This window comes from Oryctolagus cuniculus, chromosome 10 (genome assembly GCF_964237555.1).
Source record: "Oryctolagus cuniculus chromosome 10, mOryCun1.1, whole genome shotgun sequence".
Taxonomy (NCBI): Eukaryota; Metazoa; Chordata; class Mammalia; order Lagomorpha; family Leporidae; genus Oryctolagus; species Oryctolagus cuniculus.
Genome location: NC_091441.1, coordinates 60,462,421 through 60,486,298, shown reverse-complemented (window position 1 = coordinate 60,486,298; position 23,878 = coordinate 60,462,421). Strand labels below are relative to the sequence as shown.

At 46.6% G+C, this 23,878-nt stretch overlaps 2 protein-coding genes across 37 annotated transcripts in view; one reads left to right on the top strand and one right to left on the bottom strand.

The window, feature by feature from the left end:
• The window catches only part of LOC108177130 (uncharacterized), a 69,609-nt gene extending 54,175 nt beyond the window's left edge, over window positions 1–15,434 (bottom strand). The window contains exons 1-5 of one of the 9 annotated variants that reach the window (XR_011379423.1): window positions 14,834–15,417; window positions 14,605–14,754; window positions 11,578–11,681; window positions 6,187–7,211; window positions 1,167–1,853 (exon numbers count right to left, since the gene is read on the bottom strand). Coding sequence is in view for 6 of the 9 variants with exons in the window: in XM_017344053.3 (XP_017199542.2) it covers window positions 6,868–7,211; window positions 11,564–11,681; window positions 14,605–14,754; window positions 14,834–14,950 (729 nt within the window). In the remaining 3 variants the exon portion in view is untranslated. Of the gene's footprint in view, window positions 1–1,166; window positions 11,682–14,604; window positions 14,755–14,833 lie in introns of those variants that run through there. The other 8 variants (XR_011379425.1, XM_070050440.1, XM_017344053.3 and 5 more) reach the window with 8 other exon arrangements.
• DLGAP1 (DLG associated protein 1) overlaps window positions 1–23,878 on the top strand; it is a 1,071,624-nt gene that overhangs the window by 977,914 nt on the left and 69,832 nt on the right. The window lies entirely within an intron of this gene.

The following is a 23,878-nucleotide window of genomic DNA, read 5'->3' as shown; positions in this document are numbered from 1 at the left end:
CCGGTGCCCCGACAGGGACTAGAACCCGGTGTGCCGGTGCCACAGGCAGAGGATTAGCCTGTTGAGCCGTGGCGCCGGCCCACCACGTATCTTATATAAGTGATAAGAGATAAGTGGTGTTATCTTAACTCCATAGAAACTGAGAACTCGACAGTCTAAGGTCATGTGACTTATAATTGGCAGGTTAGGATTTGTTCCAGGTCTGCTTAACTTCCAGCTGGTGACTTTTCCCATGTACAGAAGTAATATATTTTCCTTATCCAACATTAAAGGTCTTGGCTGACACCCTTATAACAGAAGACAGATTGACAAGAGAAAAGCATAACAAATCTATTTTTAACCAACACTTAATGTGATGTAGGAAATTAGTCAAAATGAAGACTCAAAAGACCCAGGGAAAACTCTGGTTTTTAATGCTTTGGGATGATGAAGAATGGGCAGTCATGTTGAAGTAGGACCGAACAAAAAGGGCATGATCTAATGTTAATAAACTGGGGAAACTTAGCAAGGCCTGTTTGCTCGGATTATTTCTGGCCTCTGGGTATAGGGTAGGAACCCTCTGGGGTAAGGCTTTTATGGCTTACTTTCTGGCAAGGAAGGTCAGAGAATTCTTTTACGGCCAGCTCCATACACAGTGACTTCCTTGCTCCTGTGCTTTTCTTAATTGCCAAGGTGCCATATTTTGGGACGTCCTGTTCTGAACCCAGCAGACAGCACCTATAAAGTCATTGCGTTAGTGCCAAGCCACACAAATAAATAAGCTACCAAACTCAAGTTTTCAAATAAAATCAAAGTGACTGAGGTGGTGCTAAAGGTGTTTATTTTCTCAAATACTAGCTGGTAAGGCAGTCCGTGAATGCAGCAAACTGGGTTCTTGCCATTTCTGGACCTGCCATCCAGTGAGACTTGTCTCCTCAACTTGATGCAAACGTGGTTCCAGGTATCACTTACAGGTGACAATGTCCAGGGGAAGAAAAGGGGATGTCCCTGACTTGTGTCACTCTAAAGACTGAGACAAACTTCCCAGAAGCATTCCTGTCACTCCCCTTCTCATCCATCTTGTACCCGGGGTGGGAACATCCAGCCTGCAGACCGGATGAAACCCACAAAACCATTTGGTCTGGCCCCACGAAGGGAACTGCAGGCAGGACTTGGAATTCAATACCTTTTTTGTTAACGATTTATTTATTTATTTATTTGAAAGGCAGAGTTACAGAGAGAGATAGGGAGAAACACACACACACACACACACACACACACACACAGAATCTATCTTCTATCCACTGATTCACTCCCCAAATGGCTGTAACAGCCAGGGCTGGGCCAGACTGAAGCCAAGAGCTTCACCTGGGTCTCCCACGTGGTTACAGGGGCCCAAGCACTTGGGCCATCTTCCACTGCTTTCCCACCTGCATTAGCAGGGAGCTGGATAAGAAATACAGCAGCTGGAACTTGAGCCAGCACCCCTATGGGATGCCAGTGTCACAGGCCATGGCTTAACCTGTTATGCCACAACGCAGGCCCTTAATACATCTACAACAGGCAAGTTTTAAGTTGATAATTTTGCATAGCCATCAAATGATGTTATAAATATCCAAATGGCCCTTAGCAGAAAAAGGTTCCCCAACCCTGTTTGCAGACCAATGAAGAGTCAGTCTAAGTTCAGGGAGAGGCCCCCACTCCCCTAAAAGTCATGGCTACATGAAAAAGATCAACATCTTTCCGTAACTACAACAAAGTATCTAAGATAAACTACTTATGAAGGAAAGAGGTGCATTTCAGCTCATGGTTGTGGAGGTTCATGGTCCAAGATCAGCTGGTCCCATGGTTTGGCCTCTGATAATGCGTTCTTGCTGCAGAATCCCGAGGCAGTGCAGAACACCACATGTCAAGAGAAAGCATGCATCTGTCTGAGTCTCCTTATGAAGCCACCATGATTTTAATTACAGGGGCTCCACCCTAAGAACGGAATCCAACCAAATCACTTCCCAAAGGCCATACCTCTATAAACACCACAACTGGATTAATCTTCCATGCCCCGTACTAATAACACCAGACTTTGGAGATCAAGTCTGTTTTTTCCCTTAAAGCTTTATTTACTTATTTATTTGAAAGGCAGAGCTAACAGAAAGAAGAGAGACAGAGAGATCTTCAGTCTGCTAGTGTACTCCACAAATGGCTGCAACAGCCACGTGTGGCTCAGGCCAGTGTTAGGAACTCCATCCTGGTCTCTACGTGTATGGCAGGGGACCAAGTACTTGGGCCACATTCTGCGGCTTTCCTAGACACATTAGCAGGAAGTTGGATCAGAAATGAGCAGCTGTGGCTCAAAATGACACTTAGATACGGGATGTCAGCAACTCAAGAAGTGGCTTCACCTGCTGCATTTCAACAGCAGCCTTGAAGACCAAGGCTTTAACATATGAGCTTGTGGAGAACACCTGAATGAATATCTACACCATAGCAACAATGGTGGGGGCATATTAACAAGGAGAATACATATGGGGAAGCAATCAACAATGTTTACACGGGCATAGAGGCATGCAAAAAATGATGTGTTCCAGAAATGATGAATAGTTAAATGTGACACCATCAGGAGAAGCTGACAAAATCCATCTGGCTGTCTCATGAGGCAGTGTCCTTAAGCTCTTGAACAGTAAATTTTCAACAATGTCAAGAGTTTGTCATCAGGATCGACACTGTGGTGCAGTGGGGTAAAGCCCAAGCCTGCAACGCTGGCATCCTCTGTGGGCCAAGGTTTGAGTCTCAGCTGCTCCACTTCCAATCCAGCTCCCTGGAGAAGCACCTGCACCTGGAGAAGCAGCAAAGGATGGTTCAAGAGCTTGGGCCCTTGCACCCACATGGGAGACCAGGAAGAAGCTCCTGGCTCCTGGCTTTAGCCTGGCCCAGCCCCAGTAATTGCGATCATTTGGGGAGTTAAGCAGAAGATAGAAGACCTCTCTCTCTCTCTGTCTCTACCTCTCTCTGTAACTGTGACTTTCAAATAAATAAAATAAATATTAAAAAAAAAGTTTGTCAGTATTCTTTTCCATGTGGTAATCATACAAAATTTCTTTCACAAACTGTCAAAACAAAAAATTACCCAGTGAAGTATATGATAAAACTAAAAAATATATCATTTTGTCAGATGTCACAGTTGTAAACAAGTAATTGCAAAACTAATTTATTTAATTTAATAATTTGGAAAGCAGAGTGATAGAGAGAGGGAGAAATGGAGGGAGACAGAAGAAGATTTTCCATCCACTGGTTCACTCCCCCCAAATGGCCACAACAGTCAGGACTGGACCAGGCCTAAGCCAGGAGCCAAAAATTCCATCCAGGTCTTCCATGTGGGGACAATCTTCCACTGCCTTCCCAGGCACATTAGCAGGAAACTGGATTGGAAGTGGAGCAGCAGGAACTCAAACCAACACTCTGATATGCATACTTGTACCACAAGCAGTGGCTTAACCTGTTGTGCTACAGCACCAGCACCTCACATATCTACCTTTTATTCTAATGTGTACTTTTATGATTACAAGGAAATGCAAGGGCAGGTATTTTGCCTATCAGTTATGATACCACCTGTGATAGCCACATCACAAATCAGAGTGCCTGGATTGAGTTTCCAGTTATTGGATTCAGAATGCCCTTTCGCCAGCTATGGCTGTTATTTGGAGAGTGAACCAACAAATGGGGGCTCTGTCTGTCTCAAATAGATGAAAATGTAAAGGAAAGTAATATGGATTTACTTCTTTAAACTAGAAAGTTCAAAAAAATCCCAAGAATGAAGTAGCAATCACCCATAAGCCCATCACCTGGCTATAACCAATTCATGTCAAAGTCAAGTCCTCCATTCACATTTTGTATGGAGTCACAAGGATGAGTGCCTTTTTGTTTCTTTGTAGGAATACACTTCAAATTCATTATCTTCTTACCATCATTTTCTGCCAAACAAAGGCAAACTATTGCTTTCCAGTTTAGAGAGGACAAAAGCAACAGATGAAATGCATATTGCATGGGCAACATATTGCATGGGGAAACTGTAAGCTGAAAATCTGAAACCCCAATTGATGAAAAGTCTGAAAAATTAGGGTCAGAAAGTTTCAGGTTCGGGAGCACTTTGGAGTCTGGATTTTGGATAGGGTATATTCAAATTGAAAATTCCATGATAATATTCTAAATTTTGAAACCTGAGACATTTCTGGCCCCAGGCACAGATAAAGGATACTTAACATGCAGTATTGCTAATTGTTGTCTTTTATTGTTACCCGAAAGGAGTTTATTTGATTGTTGAATTTATGCTTTATAGTGCAAGTTATCTAAAACCAACCTCTATAGTAATTAAAGCAAAAGCTGTTCTTTAGTGTGGTTCTGGCAGTGGAAGGCTGGGATGGATTACAAGAATGGAGGCCAAATTTCATGCTGGGGAGGTGCCTGCTTCTTCCTAGAGAAGGATTCTTGGCCAGGGTACCAGGATCAATACTGGGAGGGGCACGAGGGGATTTACATTGTGTCTGCACCCTGTGCCTCCAAGAAATGGCCATGCCAAGGAGTCAGGACACAGAAAATTCTTTCATTCCTCACTTTCAATTTGCAAAAGGACATCTGATTATTTCCCCATTTAAAAAAAAAATATTTGTTCATTTATTTGGAAAGGCAGACTAACAGAGAGAGAGAAGGAGAGAGAAATGGTTCCATCTGCTGCTTCAGTGCCCAAATGGCTGCAACAGCCAAAGCTGGGCCAGGCTGAAGCCAGGACCAGGGACTCCATCCTGGTCTACCACGTGGGTGGCAGGAACTCAAACACTCCATCCATCTCACACTTTCTTCCAGGGGGTAGCTGGATCAATCAGAAGCTGAGCACTGGGACTCAAACCGGCACCCTGATAATGGGGTTTTGGGGTTACAATCAGCAGCTCAACTCACTGTGCCACAAAATCATTCCCTGCTTATTCCTCCATCTACTTGCAAACAACAAGATTATTTTACAGAATGTTGGACCTGCCAATGCAGGAGTCTCTCTGGTTTTGTTATGGAATTTGTGGGGTTTTGTTTCCTGGGTAAGCATTTTCATTTTTGTTGGTTGCTTGTTTTTCAAAAAACCTATAGGAAGGCTGGTTCCCTCCACTAAAATGCTGTTTACCTTGGGGAAGTCCTTTGACCTCTGTTTTCCTGAAGAGGAGAAAGTTTAAGTCAAAAGGCCAGAGTGGTGGACTGGGAGGGTTCCCAGACATTACTGAATTCTACCCTTCCATTTACATATGAAGGATCTGAGGTTCAAAGAGGGAAACTGGCTAGAAGGCAAACAGCAAACAGCTTCCTCCAAGTTATATATATATATATATATTATTTTTTTTTTTGACAGGCAGAGTAGACAGTGAGAGAGACACAGAGAGAAAGGTCTTCCCTTTTCCGCTGGTTCACCCCCCAGTGGTCACTGCAGCTGGCGCACCGCGCTGATCCGAAGCCAGGAGCCAGGTGCTTCTGGTCTCCCATGCGGGTGCAGGGCCCAAGCACTTGGGCAATCCTCCAGTGGCCCCCCCCCCGGGCCACAGCAGAGAGCTGGCCTGGAAGAGGGGCAACCGGGACAGAATCCAGCACCCCAACTGGGACTAGAACCTGGTGTGCCAGAGCCGCAGGCGGAGGATTAGCCTATTAGGCCGCTGTGCTGGCGCTAGCCAGTTATATTGTTTTTTAAGAGGAGGAGTCCAGTGAACTTGAAAATGAATTAGGTTGTATTTGAAAGGCAAATAAACTAGAGATACATAAGCATAAAAGAATAAAAACCACAACTCTGAGAAAAAGTGATACTTTCTAATAACTACCCAAAGAAATTTGCAGGAGATGTGAGCTGTCTAGGAGGTAGAACTTTCGATGCTCTGCCTTTACCAGCAAATATTTCCTGAATGACTACTTGGAGCTTAAAGTCCAGCAGGAAATTGGGAAGACAATAATAATATAATGTTCTAAGAGCCCGGTAAGATAAGAAGTGCGGTGTTTCAACAAGAACAAGGAAAGGCAGTTCCAGGGGCATTCTGCATGTCTTCTTGGAGGAAGTAACACCTAAGTGGGTACCTGAAGGAGCAAGAGGAGGGAAGAATGTTCCCACAGGGGAATTCACGTACAAAGCCGGGGACTGAATAACTAGAAGTTACAGTGGTCAGGAAAGTGAAGTTACAAAACCTGGAAGGTGAACAGGAACCAGCTCACCCAGGCATCCTGGATCCTTTATCCCAGGGCACATCTGTAAGTGACAGGACATGTTCGGTGTCTTCCACTCTTTGCTCTACCTGTGTACATCAGTTAGAGAGCAGGGACAAGGCAGACCCCATGAGAGCAATTAGAAGCGTCTCTTTCTCAACGCGCTGACAAACAAAATACATTTTACTAGGTGCCTAGTAAGTACACATGTACACGGAGCTGAACATACACGCACAAGGGAACTGAAACACGTTTTTTTCTCTAACATGCACACTGATCTTTTTCTGTTTAATTGTTGTTGTCGTCTAAATGGTGACTTTGCATGATTCACGCCCGTTGATTTCATGACCCACTGATGAGTCACAACTCAGAGCTGGAGAAAGCTGGAGTTAGGCGCTTGCTTTGATACTCCGGAGAGGAGGTCATAGTACGAGTACGATGCAGGGAAGCAGAATAGTGCAAAAAGGATGTGGAATGATCCCAGAGGGACGTTAACAGGACTGAAAGGAGTGGAAGGTGACACCCGGGTTCTTCCTGGACCAGGGGCTGATAAAGGGGTCAGGTGCTCAGTCCGGGAAAAGTTAGCTGGAAAACCCATTAGGAGGAAATGCGCAACTTAAACCACAAGTTCACTCCTGGATGTGAGGCATATCTGGAAAGCAATTAATTACACAACTCCAGAAAATGTTCAGCTTTATTTAAAAAAAAAAAAAAAGGGGGGTGGGGGGGACAAGATGATAGGGAGGCTAAAGAGGAACCCAGAGGCGACAAGGGGGCTGCTGTGTCCATCCTGAAGGCTCCACTGGGGAAGAAGGATGGCCGCGCTCCGAACCTCTGGGGGACACAGCAGCCGCTACCGCCGCTACCGAGACTCACCTGCGCCTTGCGGCGGCTGCCGTTAGTGCCTTTGTGAGGCTGCTGGGGATAGGTTAAGTTCAGCCTTGGCTGATCATTCAGCAGCGCTGCGACAGGAGGGAGCGTCTTCACACACACAGTTGGCATGGAATCTAGAATTCACAATCATCGTCACAGGCATTTCTTAGGCTCTGCTTAGATACACAGAAATACCCTGAACTTTGTTCTTCCTGCATGCACGCCCGGGACTTTTTTTCCCCCCTGCCTCTTTGCACAGCTTCCACAGTCCCAATCCTTCGTCTCCTCAATCTTTTATTTTGCAAAGCCATAGGGAGTGGCGGTAGCCTGTAGCTAGCTGAAGATTTCGAACAATAGGTGTTTCTGAGCCGAGTTTATTGAAACGGTCTTGTCTGTGTCGTGGGGGCGATTGTAAATGAGATGTCAACAGGAGCCCTTTTGTGTGGATGGCATTCATCCGGCCGGAGAGGGATTCGCTTGCTGCGCTCCTCTTTTAAAGCAGATTTGTTGCTGCTTTCGCTCAAACTTTTTATCCAACGGCAGGCGCTCACAGCAAAGAATGAGTCACTCAGTGTGATTGTAACTTCCTTCCCGCCTCAGCAAAGCAATGACTCAGTCATTTACATTTAGAAAGGAAGGCTCCTAAGAAGATTTCGTGGGTTTTCAGCTGCGTGAGCCTCTTTTCTTGGCCGTCACGTGGGCCAGATCTGTCAACAATCCTGTTAGCCCCGACTGGGGGCAGTCCGGCCAGGCTGTTTTTCTCACTCCCTGGAAAACTTCTTGCTGTTTCGCTGGCTTTCTTTTTTCAATCCAAGGAGAAAGACAAACACAACTGCCTTTCTTCCTCCCTCCTCTTTTTTTTTTTTTTTTTTTTTTCCTGTGAAGGCAATTTCAGTTTACTATAATTACTGCAGGCTGAGGTCTGCGGAGCCCCACCCTTAGACGATAAGGCAACCGTTCTATTACCTCTCAGCCAGGTGCCCGAGGGTGACAAGGCATGCCTTTATCTGGCGACCTGACAAGGTTATCAGCAGCTGCAAAAGGGCTGAACCTTGGAGCTGCGGCCATCCAAATGCTTCCCTGCCCCGGGATCCTTGTTCCAACCCCTTTATGGGTAGTTAATTTCAATCCCAAGACTCGCTCGACTTTCCTCAAGGTTTTCCGCATTCCTGCTCCCCAGCCTGGCTGGTTGGGTTCCGCTTGCAGCAGAAGCACAGTAACAATCATAACCGCGAGCGGTGTCAGCCACCACGAGGAATCAAGGCCACAGCTGGAGCGTGAAACCTCAGCCACAGCCCCAAGCAGATGGCATCATCTGGCCTAGCAGATCTGCAGTGTTTGTAGAGGATTTCTCAAGGTGAACGGGACTTAACATCTTAGACCTAGGATGGTGGACAACTTTTAAAAATCAGAGAGTCTTTGATTTCTTGGTTTCCTTGTGAGCCTCAGAAACAAAATCCACACCAGCAGGCAGTGCAGGGCTTGTCTGAGGCAGTAAAAATGTCTGCCTCCACTCAGACCTAACGAAGTGTACATTAGCAAAGTTCATAGAAAATCTGAATTCAAAGGGAAGTTTATTTTGGTGCAGAAACACCTTGAGCCTCATGCAGTTCTTGCCACAACCTGCATTTTCCACATACTTTTTGAAAGACCCTGCATCGGCAATGGTTTTCAAATCTTTTGGCACCAAGACAAATCTCTTTTCATTCTGTTTTCTGTGAATTCGCTGAAGTACCTCGCTAGGTCCACCCTCTACATCAGCTGATTCCATCATTCAAGCTGTGTTACACAGATGATCTCAGTTACCGCTTGGGTTGGTATAAAAACATGCATTTTTCGGAAAATGATTTCCAAACGAAGTGTAACGGGGTAGAGCTTTCATGAATGAGGAGAGGGCCTGTGCAGAGAAACTTTAAGGCCAGTGTCCTGCGCCGCATCAAAAACAGCTGGAGCCCAGCCTGGACCCAGCACTAGCTGCCCTCCTGTCAGTACAAATTACACGTTGAAGAATGGGAGCTTTATTTATTCTGTTATCTGTGAAGTCAGACTGTAGCCCAAGGGTAAGGGGTGGGACAAAAGGGAGGGGGTAGAGAATGGGAGGAGTTAAAAAAAACAGGCACACCCCCTTTGCAAATATGAAATGTTATTTTCCACAAAGGCAAGTCGGCCACATAGTACCGAACACTGTGGGAAGAGGACAGTTAAAAGCCCCTACTAGTGCCCTAGTCCCATCAGCATGAAAACCACCGAAGGATGTGTCTGAGGATAGTGTGTGAAACACGCACAGTATGCTGAGTCTGTGAACATCCAGATGTCCAACAGGAGAAACTAAGTCAGAAACGTGAGGAGTCTCGAGGTCAGTGTTGTGGCACAGCAGGTGAAGCCACTGCTGGCACCACCCGAGCCCCATAATGGAGTGCTGGGTCAAGGCCAGCTACTGTGCTTCCGCTTTATCCAGCTTCCTGCTAGTGGGCCTGGGAGGCAGTGGATGATGGATGCTAGCGCTCCCGCTGCCTGCCTGGGAGACCCAGGTGGAATTCTGGACTCCTGCCTTCGCCCTGGCCCCATCCTGGCTGCTGCAGGCATCTGGAGAGTGAACCAGTTGATGGAAGACCTCTCCTCTCTCTCTCTCTCTCTCTCTCTCTCTCTCTAGCTCTGCCTTTCAAACACATAAATAAATCTTTTCTTTTAAAGTTCCTGGAAAGGGTATTATGAAAAAAAAAGTATGCAAAGATTTCTAAAATTGTTGTTCCAAAGTAAACTTACCTTTGAATTCCACTGTCCACTTTTTAAAGCACTCTGGAGTGATCAGATCTGACTTTAGAGACATAAAGCCTTGCACACCCAGCACCATCCAGTGCTCCATCGGCACAGCGCTCTACAGATGGGAGCTCTCGCTGCTCCAGGGCATTGAAGGCAGGGTGTGTGTGTGTGTGTGTGTGTGTGTGTGTGTTTGGATATCATTCCTTCAGTGGCAAGTCTGAAGGCTATTAGCCCAAACATGCATGACCTCGGTCTGCAGACAGGTTCCAGAATTTGATAAAGGAGTAGTGCCCTTGACCCCTGCTGGGCAAGCTCTGCATATTAGCCATCCGCAGTCCACAGAGTGCAGAATCCCAAGCACATCTGGCTCAGAGGGCTGCAGTTAGAGGCTCACTGACCCAGACACTGTTTTCCAAGTGTTCACAGTAGAACCTTAAGGATGGAAGCAGAAGGCTGCTCTTTCAGGCCTAAGTAGGGAGCCAGCTTGCTGCCCGTGCAGACCCTGGGAGGCAGTGTGATGGCTCAAGTTGTTGGGTTCCTGCCACCCACGTGGGAGACCTGAATGCCTTTGGAGAGTGAACCAGGGAATGGGATCTCTCTCTCTCTCTCTCTCTCTGCCAAATGCATTTAAAATAAAAATAAAGATAAATAAGGAGGCTTTCGTGAGAACAAGTCCAGTTCTGGTCTGACTCCACCCAGGCGAACTTGGGTGAGTAAGCTCTGGGGCCTCCTTTTCATCTGCGGAGTTGAGATCATAACCTCCTCTGCAGGGCTGCTTTAAGAATTTAATGAGCCTCTCGCGAAAGCCCTTGGCTGTATTATTAAACACTCACTGAAGGAGGAGCAGGAGGGGCTGGGGAGAGTAAACTGATACAGGTTCCTTTCTGCTGGCCTCACGGGCTTCCCAGGTTATTTTACTGACTTTTGGCAAATGGTAGACACCTGACAGCGAGATGGTCTTCCACAAACACTTGAAATAGTCCTGCTGAGGGAAGAGCCCCGGGTGGGAGTCGGGGGCCCTGGACAGGTCTGCTGGGGATCTGGGTCCTCCTCCATAGGGACACAGTTGGACAATGGGGCATCACTTGAAAACACGAATGTAAAGGAGTCGATCCTTTCTGGTCCCAGTGGGCTGATACAAACAGTACTGCAAGGCTAACCCAGGTCTCCTGCTCTCCTGCGTTTCCTTTAAAAGGGGCCTAGGAGAGGCAGGGGGAAAGGGATGAATAATTAAGTGCCTAACTACACAGGCCAGGGCCAGTAGCCTCCCAGGCCCGGCTCCCAGACCCAGGTAATTATTCCTCATCAGGCTGAAACCAAGAGGGAGTGGCAGATGCATTTTCTTTCTTCTTGACTTCCCCCCACATCCGGTTCTACCAGGTCTGGGCCTTTGACTTTGCCTTGGGCAGAAGCCCCCACTTCTCCAGGGTCTGCCCTGGCTCCAGCCACTGTTCCTGGGGCTGCCCCTGGTCTAGGGGCTGCAGCTTCGGTCTGTTCCACACACAGCGCCCAGGGGGTCTGCCGTGAGCAGAGGCTACTGTTCATGCATACCCAAGTGTCAGTTAGGACTTGGCCGCAGGGGTCTGGCACTAGATGTGACCGCTCCTGCTTCGCACCGTCTCCCCCCCACTTCCTGTAGCAAGACAAACTGGCTCTGTGTACCCACAGAGCTTCTGCGCGCACTGCCCACAGCCTCGGGGCGGGGGGCACACTCAGGTGCTACTTTGTTCATCAGACCTGGCCGAGAAGCAGGGAACTCTTCTTCGCTGTACGATTCCATTCCAGATTTGTCCTTTGGTTCTGGTCCCCAATGTCCTATTGTGCAGGTGACGCTGATTCTCCTGCAATGAGACCAGGAGGTAAAGAAGGTTCCTTGGCTCTCAGATATCCATCTTGTTGTGCAAGTAGGCAAAACACCGGATAAAAAGACCAAGAATAGTAAGAGTAGAAGGAACTGAGAAGAAAAGCAGTCCCACAGGAAAGGGGTGGATAGCACCCCAGGGCCCTCCATAGCCACCGGCAGGGACCTGGGGGTGACATCAGCAGAAGATTAGGTGGTTGATACAAAGACATTAGATTGGGATTTGCGATATCAGCTCCACATCAAAAGTTGGGCGCAAAGGCCAGCGCCCAAGGCGTAGCCGGTTAAGCCGCCACCTGCAGCACCGGCATCCCATATAGGCGCCAATTCCAGTCCTGGCTGCTCCAGTTCTGATCCAGCTCCTGCTAATGTGCCTGGGAAAGCAGCAGAAGACAGCCCAAGTGCTTGGGCCCCTGCACCCACGTGGGAAAACTGGAGGAAGCTCCTGGCTCCCCTGCCCAGCCCTGGCCATTGTGGCCATTTGGGGAATGAATCAATGGATGGAAGATCTCTCTCTCTCTCTCTCTCTCTCTCTCTGTAACTCTCTTTCAAATAAATAAGTAAATCTTTAAAAAAAAAGTTGGGAGCATCAAGAAGATGCTGGTTCCAGGACTCCCGAGATATCAAAACCTGCAGATACCCAAGTCCCTTGTATAAAACAGCACAATATTTGTACAGAACCTGCGCATACCCTCCTATGCATTTTAAATCATCTCTAGACACCTTATAAGACTTCATACAATGTCAGTACTATGTGAGTAGTTGTCACACTGTATGGTTTAAGGATTAGTGACAAGAAAAAAAAATCTCCAACTGTTCAGCACACAAGTCTCCTTTTCTCAGTGTTTTCCATCTGTGGTTGGTTGAATGTGCAGACACACAGCTCGCACATAGGGAGCCCGTGGGCACAGGGGACCACTGTGGGTGACATCCAGCCACAGAGAATGGCTTTGCGAAGCTATGCATTTAACTCGGGCCCTGCTGACCTTCCTTTCCTCATTGCTAGTTCCTTTTTCTTTCCCTCCAGCAAGTCCCTATTCATTCCTTCATATACTGCAGGTGCTTCTCTGTACCACACGAGTTCTAAGTCCGACGGTGACATCCATGACCAAGACCAACAACCATGTCTGACCCTGTGATTGTTACATCCTTAGCAAAATCATTTCTGTCTGTTCCGGGGAAGGAGGAATCACCCCACAGAGAATAGTGGGTCTTATTGCTAAGAAGTGACATCTGACAAAAAAAACGAAAGCTGGTCCATGAAAAGCTCGAGAGAACACTTTGCTTCCCTGTTCCAGGCACCGTCCCCAAACCAGCCAGCCCGCTGGGCCTGGTGTCTTTCAGCAAGACCTATTATTCTGCCCTCACCTGAGGGACTGGCAGACCAGCTGCCCAAACAGGAAACCATATATAATCCTGTAACCCTGACCTTGGGCCCCGGCTCTTCCCCTCCCGTAAACAGTCCATTCAACCCAGGAAGACCCAGGGACCTGGCCAGGACACATTTTTGCAAAACATACACATTGTTACAAATGTTGGGGAAAAAAATCCCTAGGTCAAGGAGGAAGTGATGTATCTGAGTCAGTGGTAGAAATCACTTCATCAAGTAATGGAACAAATGGAAATTTAATCCCAACCGATGAAACTGCCAGGCTGTCATTTGTGTGTGTTTGTGAGTCGTTTGTGATGACTCAATAGCACCTGTTGGGAAGGCTGGGAAAATGAGCCGTGAAATCCTGATCGCGTTCCCTGCTGGAAACAACACCCCTCCCAGCTTTGCAAATCAGTAAACCCAATGTTCTCAACACCCTTGGATTCATCAAGGGAGCCCTGGTTCTGTGAAGGCTGTTTTGTGTTGTGGTTGTTGTTTCTGGTCCAAAGATTCTTACTCAGAGCCCCAGGTTTTTCATCTTTAGTATTAAATAGTCTGGGCACATACTAGCCAAATGTCTACTTTCAAGGTACTCTTTTGAAATCCCTGTTCAGACAACAATTGGTTTTGCATATGGCAACCTTCAGTTTCTTAATATTTAACTGATTGCCAAGTCACATTAAAAGTCCACATTAAAGTTTTAGCCCCTGGAACTAAGCCTTCTAAAATGACCCTGCCCCCTACACACATCATTTAACGTTCTCTAATTTAGTTAATGAATGGAACTTTCTGAAGAGAGCAGTCGCTTTGATCTGAACCTCCTTCTTGGTTTCCAGTGAACATTTCCAGAGGGAGGTGCAAGGGATGTCCTCTCTCAGAGCACTAGTGGCAGCTCCCAAGCACACGGTCTCCACGAGAGAGCAAGGCGCACCCAGGAGGAGGGAGGCAAGTTGAAAATGCTGCCCTTGGCGTTTTTGTGGGTGTTTGCCCCACACAGAGATAAAAGAGTTAAGGTGAGGTGTGGAGGCATGCTCTCCGGGAAGCTGAGCCTGCACTCTGGAAACCTGAAGTAATCCTGGCAAACAGGCTGCCTGTCAGCGGCAGCACGAACTAGCAGTGCTTCTGGACCTGGGAGAAGGTGTCTGGGTATGCAGTACAAATCTAGACAACCCGCAAGTGCAGGAATCCTTGGTTACTCACCCTCACTGCCATCCACCCAAGCCTTGGGCTGTAAAGGAAATCCTGGGTGGAAATAGCACAGCTGTTCTTGCTTTGCAACCTGCCACCTTAAATATATATATATATATACACACATATATTATCCCAGCTGCTGCTTCCAAATAAAAACAAAAAGCCAAACCCCAGCCTCAACCCAGAAAAAAAATTTTTTTTACCCTGCAGCTAGGGTTAAATTTTTGTTACGATGCTAAGTTTAAAAAAAGCAAGACGTTCCGATTCTTGACTTAGGCTTTTCTTTTTTAGAAGAAAAGGCGAGCCAAAGGTGTCCACCCCTTCCCACCGCCGCGCTTACCTTGAAATGGAACCGCGGATTTCGGAGTCCATAAGTGTTGTTCCGGCCTTGGCCACAAGGGGACACTCGAGAGTCGGACTGCCCGCCGCTAGACTTTGTTTTCTCAAGACTCTGGGGCGGGAGGGTGCGGGGGTGGTGATGGAGAGGCAGCTGGCGTGAAAAAAAAAATTCATTTGTCCCCTGAAATTCTGCCACTTGCCGTTTTGTAAGTCAAAGGTTGCCACGTTACCTGTTGCCAGGTTCCTGAAAGTGCTGGGGGGAAATGTGGGCGAGCGAGGCGCTGCACAAAGTCCTCGGCTCTTTTAACTGGGCTGGCGCTGACATTTGCAGAGCAGCTGCTCGGCATTGTTTGGTTGTAGTTCTAACAGAGGAGTGGCCGCCTCTTACATCATTTCCAGGCATCAAGTGCCTGGGGCTTTTTATTTTTGCTTTTTTTTAACGACTCTAACTTTCTGATCCCGCCCTTGCCTGGATTTCTGTACAGTACACGCACTGTGCACAAACAGCCTCACCTCAGGAAGCCCGAGTTTTGTAGCAACTTGTTAAAACAACTTCGGTGCCTCTTAAAAAAAAAAAAAAAAAGTTGTGACTCTGAAACAAACCTGCCCAGTCTTCCCTCCTGAGAACAATATCCTGTTTGATCAGCGCCCCGGCTGGCTCTCCCCAGAAGAGGCGGCTGCTGCTATCAGTTGAATAGATCTCCAAGCCAGACATGCCGAGGCTTGGGGCATTTGTCTGGCATTAGGAAGCGTCTGGAATACCAGTAACTCCCGGGCAGCCCTGCTCCGCCCGGGAGAGCGGCCGCCCCGCCCCGCCGCGGCCTCGCCGCCGCCCTCCCACTCGCACACAGCCAGCCCTTTCTACTTTGGGGGAGAAAGATGAGCTTGTCATCTTTGTGGTTTCCGTGGAGGGTGGCTTCAGTGGAAGTCATTCTCCCAGCCACCTCCCCGGAGCCAGCACTGCGCGGGAGAGGCGGCCCGGGGTGCCCTGTGTCCCACAGAAGTCTCCGCGCCGCCCGGCAGCCGCCGACCACCGCGCCCTGGGTGGCCCGCCGTGGGAAGCTGTAAATATTTTGGAACAAGGTAGTGGTTTTTCCATGTGCATTTTGTTCTGTGCAGTTTCTTTCTGAAATATTTTATTTATTTGAAAGGCAGAGAGAGAAACAGTTCAACAGAGAGCTTCCATCTGCTGATTCACTCCCCGAATGCCCCCAACAGCCAAGGGCTGGGCCAGGCTAAAGTCAGCAGCTGGGAACTCAATCCCCGATCTCCCACATGGGTGGCAGGGACCCAGCTACTTGAGTCATCTCCGCGGCTTCCGGGGCACACTCTAGCAGGAAAGCTGAAATCTGGAATCAGAGTGACACCGGGACAGTCCCAGGCACTATGACGTGAGATAAGGGTGTTGCAAGCAGATTACAACCACTGTGCGCTGTGTGCTTCCTGCAGTATATTAAAAGTTGCAGCAGGTGCACCCTTCCTTTGTTGGCCTCTCCAGATGCGTCCCTTCTCTAGACCCTGCATGAGTCTACGGGGTGCTGAGCATTGGGCGTCGAGGGGTCACTCCTGGGAAGCTCAGGCCCTGCTGGATAACTGGGAGGTGATGGAGGTGGTTTGAGTTCTAATGAGATGGGATTTGGAACCCTGAGCATTCTGTCACTTAGTGGTATACGACTTAGGGACCTCTGTTAGCTGCTCTGAGCCTTAGTATTTCCATCCGTGAGATGGGAATGGTGCTGTCGTCTCGCGTGAGGTCATGTCTGTTAAATTCCTAGCTTGGTGTCCAGTACCGGGGAAGGATTTGCTCCCTGGAGATGCGGGACACCTGATAGCACATCAGGGGGCTGAACTAACTCTCCATTGGCTGTCTTTGCTGCTGCCCTAGGTGGTGCTTGTGTTAGCCAGGTTTTCATTACTACAGCGAAACCTCTGAGATAAGCTACTTAGGAAGAAAGGAGTCTTATTATGGCTCATGGTTTTGGAGGTTCACAATCCAAAATGGGGTGGGCCCTGTTGGTCCAGCCTCTGATGGCTTTCCTGCCGCCAGGGTCCCCAGAGGGAGCCCACATGTGTCTGTGTCTCTCTTTACAAAGCCGCCATGATTCCCTGTGGGAGTCCCACACCCTAGCAGCCTAATCCAAACTCATCACATCCCCAAGGCCCAGCTTCTAAACACAATGATTAGCTTAGGCTTCTACCCTCTTAGTTCCATTAACATCAGACTTTGAGGCCCCTGTTGGAGGACATTCAACATCCCAACCAGTATCCAGCCCAGCATCGTCTTCCCAGTGAAGGCCTCAGGCCAGACCACTGGTCCTTCTGGCATTTGACAGGGGAGTCCGGCCTGTGCCGACTTTAACGTAAAGAGCATGACCTGGGCTAGCTTTTGTGTCCCAGCAGGTTAAGCCGTTCCTAGGGACATTGACATCACATATCCGAGTACATCCTGGGAGGCAGCAGGTGACAGTTCAAGTACTTGGTCCCTGCCACCCATGTGGGAGACCCAGATGGAATTCCTGACTCCTGGCTTCAGCCCAGCCCTGGCTGTTATGGCCATCTGGTTAGTGACGCAGCAGATGGAAGATCTCTCTCTCTCTCTCTCTCTCTTTCAAACAAGTAAAAATAAATGAATAAATAACTTCAAAAAGAAAGAAAAAGAAGCATGACCTTCGCAGCTCATGGTTAGGTGACAGGTCAGTGGATCTGCTTGGCCGGAAGCAGCAGCAGCAGCAAACTGCTCTGTTAGCTGTGGTGCCCTCCTGGGTGCCAAAATGCTGTCCAGGAGCCACAGCATTCATCCCTGCCCCCAAAGAGCCTCCAGGGTAACTCTCCCCTTGGTCACTTTTTGGCTTCCTTCTTGGGTTATTTTGCATCCTTCTCTATGGGATCCTGCTTCTCAGATTCCTTTCTAGATTTCTTTCCTATTTCTAAAGTCACAGGGGCTCCGGTTTGGAAGACTTGGTCTTGTCACTGGGTCCAGCCTCCTACCAGACATTGCTACCTTTTCTCTAACTTCCAGCCAGAAGATGAGCTGCTCATGAACGCCTTCAGAAGCTATGAATAGCGTCCTTGTGTTCTATCTGTGGGACATCTGTCCACCACCGAATTGTTCTTGCTGTGTCTCCCTGCGTGGTTTTCCTAGGGGCCTTACCCAGAGCAAGTCCCCCCCATCCTCCACACGACTGCCCTCAAAATCACCGAAAACACTGCTCTCTCCCTTGTCTTCCAAATGCCCCTCCATACACCACTCTGCGCTCCTAAGATGCAGTTTCCTCTCCTCTCTCTTCCTAGCATCCTGCCTCTTCCTCTTAAAGAGAGGTGCCCAGGTGAAGTGTGGGGCTAGGCTCCCGCTGTCCAGCTCACACCCGCCTTTCCAGACACCGGAGGATCTGCCCTTCCTTAGTCTGCATTTCCCGGATCACTCCTTCCCTGTTAGGCTTTTTCTCTTTTAACCTCTTCACGTCATTTCGCGCTCTGAAATAGGCTTCACTTTTTTTTGTTTGTTTGTTTTTGTTTTTTTGTTTGTTTGTTTGTTTTTTTGACAGGCAAAGTTAGACAGTGAGAGAGAGAGAAAGGTCTTCTTTCTGTTGGTTCACTCCCCAAATGGCCGCTACGGCTGGAGCTACGCCGATCCGAAGCCAGGAGCCACGTGCTTCTCCTGGTCTCCCACGCGGGTGCAGGGCCCAAGCACTTGGGCCATCCTCCACTGCCTTCCCGGGCCACAGCAGAGAGCTGCACTGGAAGAGGAGCAACCAGGACTAGAAGCCGGTGCCCATATGGGATGCTGGCGCTGGAGGCGGAGGATTAACCAAGTGAGCCACGTCGCCGGCCCGAGGCTGCACTTTCAGATTAGCTCTCTAATATGTTCCCTATTCATAAAGATTTTATTTTATTATCTTATTTGAAAGGCGGAATAATAGAGAGACAGGGAGGTCTTCCATCCGCTGGTTCACTCCCCCAAATGGCCACAATGGCTGGACCTGGGTCAGGCTGAAGCCAAGAGCCAGGAGCTTCACCTGGGTCTCCCACATAAGTCGTAGGGCCATCTTCCAGTGCTTTCCCAGGTGTGTTAGCAGGGAGCTGGATCAGAAAGGGAGCAGCCAGGACTCAAATCAGTGCTCCTATGGAATGCCAGCATCATAGGTAGTAGTTTAAACCGACTACGCCAAGATGCTGGCCCCAGGAGTATGATCTTCAAGTCACCTGCACTACCTCTGGTTTTGCAGATGTTCCACATCAGTGCTTTTCCCACTGTCATCTGGTGAGAGACCAGTTTGTTTGACCTTCAGCCTTTTGCATAGCAGTGTTTTGGTAAAATGAAGCAAAAAAAAAAAAAAAACAACCTACTAGATAAAAGGAAATTAAACAAAGCATACAAAAAAAATAAGACTTGTGTCGTCTTTATTTTTTAAAGATTTATTTTTAGGTGTTTGAAAGGCAGAGAGAGAGAGAGAGAATCTTCCATCTGCTAATTCACTCCCCAAAATGGCTGCAACAGCTAGGGTTGGGCTAGGCTGAAGCCAGGAGCCAGGAGCTTTTTCCGGGTCTCCCACATGGGTACAGAGGCCCAGTTATTGGGGCCATGTGCTGCTTTCTCAGGTACATCAGTAGGGAGCTGGATTGGAAGTGAGGCAACCAGGACTTGACCCAGCACCCATATGAGATAGTGACACTGCCGGTAGCAGCTTTACCCCATAGGCCACAATGCCTGCCCCCCACCGCCCGTTGTTTTTTTTTTTTTTAATTTATTTTATTTATTTGATATTTATTTGACAGAGTTATGGGGGGGTGCTGGATATATAGAGAGAAATCTTCCATCTGCTGGTGCATTCTCTAACTGGCCACAGTGGCCAGAGGTAGGCCACGCCAAAGCTAGGAACTTCATCTGGATTTACCAATGGGTACAGGGGCCCAAATACTTGGGCCATCCTCCACTGCCTTCCCAAGTGCATTAGGAGGGAGCCCAGTGCGGAGTAGAGCAGCTGGGACCTGAATTAATGCCCATCTGGGTTATTGGCATTGCAAGTGGGGGCCTAACCCAGGACACCACAACATTGGCCCCTGTGTTTTCTTCTTATGAAAATCAGCAGACTAAACACTCTGTAAAATTGCTATACAAGTTTCTAGAATCTTACTCTCGGTTTTTATAGAATTTCTCATCAAGTACTGTAACAAATAGAGTAGCTTGTAAACTGGCATCATTCTGAGGATAATACTTTTTTTTGTGTATGTGTGGGTTACTTTATTTTTTTCCCAAAGAAACTTTATTTAGTGAGTACAAATTTCATAAGTACAACTTCAGAAATATAGTGATTCTTCCCATCATACCTGCCCTCCTGCCCCCACTCCCAACCTACCTCTTCCTCTCTCTCCCAATCTCAGTCCCATTCTCCATTAAGGAAAAAAAAAAAAAAAAAAAAAAAACCTGTTCTTGACATTCAAGACAAGGGTTGTTCAAGTCAAAGTGTTCTCAAAGTGTCAATTTCACTTCTACAGATTTCCTTTTAGGTGCTCTATTAGTTATCACAGATCAGGAAGAACATACGGTATTTGTCCCTTTGGGACTGGCTTATTTCACCAAGTGTGTTTTCCGGATTCATCCATTTTGTTACAAATGACTGGGCTTTCATTTTTTTGATTGTTGTGTAGTATTCCATAAAGTACATATCCCATAATTTCTTTATCCAGTCTTCAGTCGATGGACATTTAGGTTGATTCCATATCTTAGCTATTGTAAATTGAACTGCAATAAACATGAGGGTGTGGATAACTTTTATTTGCTGATTTCATTTCCCTTGGGTAAATTCCCAAGAGGGGGATGGCTGGGTCATATGGTAGGTCTATATTCAGAGTTCTGAGGTATCTCCAAACTGATTTGCCTAGTGGTTTTACCAGTTTACATTCCCACCAACAGTGGATTAGGGTACCTTTTTCCCCATATCCTCGCCAGCATCTGTTGTTAGTTGATTTCTATGTGTAAGCCATTCTAACCGGGGTGAGGTGAAACCGCATTGTGGTTCTGATTTGCATTTCCCTGACAGCTAATGATCCTGAGCATTCTTTCATGTGTCTGTTGGCCATTTGGATTTCCTCTTTTTAAAAATGTCTATTTAAGTCCTTTGCCTGTTTCTTAACTGGGTTGTTTATTTTGTTGTTGTGGAGCTTCTTGATCTCTTTATATATTCTGGTTATTAATCCTTTGTCAGTTGTGTTGTTTACAAATAATATCTCCCATTCTGTCGGTTGCCTCTACATTTTGCTGAGGGTTTCTTTTGCAGTACAGAAGCTTCTCTATTTGATGTAATCTCATTTGTTAATTTTGGCTTTGATTACCTGTGCCTCTGGGGTCTTTTCCAAGAACTCTTTGCCTGTGCGAGTATCTGGCAGGGTTTCCCCAATGTTCTCTAGTAATTTGATGGTATCAGGTTGTAGATTTAAGTCTTTAATCCATTTTGAATAGATTTTTGTGTAAAGTATAAGATATGGGTCCTTCTTCATACTCCTGCATATGGAAATCCAGTTTTCCTTGCAGTATTTGTTGAAGAGACTGTCCTTGCTCCAGGGATTGGTTTTAGCTTCTTGGTCAAATATAAGTTAGTTGTACATGCTTGGATTGATTTTTGGCATTTCTATGCTGTTCCATTGGTCTATCCATCTGTTTTTGTAGCAGTACCAGGCTGTTTTGATTATAATTGCTTTGTAGTATGTCTTTTTTTTTTCCTAGAAAGCTTTTATTTCATAGGTACAGCTTTAGGAATATAGTGGTTCTTTCCCCTCATACCCACCCTCCCACCCCAGCTCCCATCTCACCTCCTACTCCTTCTCCCATCCCATTCTTCATTAAGATTCATTTTTAATTAACTTTATATACAGACCAACTCTATACTAAGTAAAGATTTCCACAATTTACACCCACACAGACACACAAAGTATAAAATACTGTTTGAAAACAAGTTTGACAGTTAATTCTCATAGTACAACTCATTAAGGACAGAGGTCCTATATGGGGAGTAAGTGCACAGTGACTCTTATTGTTGAATTAACAATTGACACTCCTATTTATGATGTCAGTGATCACCTGAGGCTCTTGTCATGAGCTGCCAAGGCTATGGAAGCCTTTTGAATCCACAAACTCCGTCAGTATTTATACAGGGCCATAAGCACAATGGAAGTTCTCTCCCATGTCTTGAAATCTGGTATTGTGATTCTTCCAGCTTTGTTTTTGTAATATAAGATTGCTTTAGCTATTTGAAGTCTCCTATGTTTCCATATGAATTTCAGCATCATTTTTTCTAGATCTGAGAAGAATGTCTTTGGTATTTTGAATGATATTGCATTGAATCTATAGATTGCTTTCGGAAGAATGGACATTTTGATGATATTTATTTTTCCAATCCATGAACATGAAAGATTTTTCCATTTTTTTGTATCTTCTTCTATTTCTTTCTTTTGTAATTCTCATCATAGAGATCTTTGACATCCTTGGTTAAATTTATTCCAAGGTATTTTATTTGTTTATTTATTTTATAGCTATTGTGAATGGGATCAATCTTAGAAGTTCTTTCAGCCATGGCAGTGTCTGTGAATACAAAGGCTGTTGATTTTTGTCTATTGATTTTATTTCCTGCTTCTTTACCAAACTCTTCTATGAGTTCCAATAGTCTCTTGATGGAGTCTTTTGGGTGCCATATTTATAGAATCATGTCATCTGCAAATAGGAATAGTTTGACTTGCTCATTCCCAACTTGAATCCCTTTGATTTCTTTTTGTTGTCTAATGGCTCTGGCTAAAACTTCTAGGACTGTATTGAATAGCAATGGCAAGACTGGGCATCCTTTTCTGGTTCAAGATCTCAGTGGGAATGCTTCCAACTTTTAGGGGGATAATATTTTAAATAGCATCATTCTATACACAGAGGTGTACCGGAAATGCTTAACTGGCTCTCCAGAAGGAAACTTGCCAACTTACACTGTTTGCCCATTTCCATGGTATAAATACTCATAGGAAGATCAACTTCTCCTGAACACAGGTAGGGGCAGATGCGCACAATCAACTTTAGCAAGCAGATAAGAGCCTGTTCTAGCACCCAAATGTCAATGCCATTAGATTTCTTAAACTTTTGTATAGCTCTTCATTTTTGTTTTTCATTTTTGTTCCACAGGAAGCAATGAGGCAGATAGAGAACTGCTAGGCAGCGGGTGATGGTTCAAGTACTTGGGTCTCTGCCAACCGCATGGCAGATGTGGATGGAATTCCAGGATCCTGGTTTCAGCCTGGGACAAGCCCATTCTGTTGCAAGCATTTGGGGAGTGAACCAGCAGAGGGAAGATCTCTCTCTCTCTCTCTGCCCTTCCTCCCTTCCTCTCTCACTCTGTGACATGACCTTTAAATTAATTAATGAATTAATTAAGCTTTTTAAATGAGAGAGAGAGCTCTCATTTGCTGGTTCACTCACCAAATGCCCGTGATAGACAGGGCTGGACCCTGGCCAAATCTGGGAGCTGGGAACTCAATATGGGTCTCCCACATGGGTGGCAGGAGCCCAGTCACTTGAGTCATCATTGCTGCCTCTGGGGTGTACATTAGCGGGAAGCTGGAGTTAGGAGCCAGGGCTGGAGATCCACCTGAGGCACTAACTGCTAGACCAAATACCCACCCCAAACTTGTGTTTTTAGATTACTCAAGGAGCACTTATGTTTTTAAATCATTCTTTTTGAGGATGATTAAATAAATGAGATGCACTGTGGAAGTCCTTCATTTTCTCTTTGTGCTTTAACCAGACTTATTAGCTTTAACCAGATTTATTAGCTTGTGTTTCGTTCTACTTAACTTACTCTACCTACCACACACCTGCAAGTACTTGGAACTTCTCTGTGGGTTCTAAATCGTTTGTGGTGCTGAATCATGAAGGTAGATGATGTTTAAGGACATCTTTAGGAAAGAAGAAAAGGTTTAGGAGTTTGGCCTGCAAAGCTAGGAATGAGTGATGTTGGAGGAAGTCAGGGCATTGGGTGTTTCTGGGGCAGCCTTGGGGTGCAAAAGAATTGGGGCATAAAAGAGGGAAGTATGAGGAGTATGAGTTGTGATTTCAATCCCTCATCCTCTCCTTCAAAAGCCACCCTTACAGATTTGAATTCTATTTAAATTCCTGAGGGGGTGAAAGGATTGGGCTTCTGACTGCAGTAGGATTGTGCCAAACCTCACATGGCAGTAAAACATGGTGACACACTGGGGCAGGAGTTCCCCATATGCCCGCATCCCACATCCATGTGCCT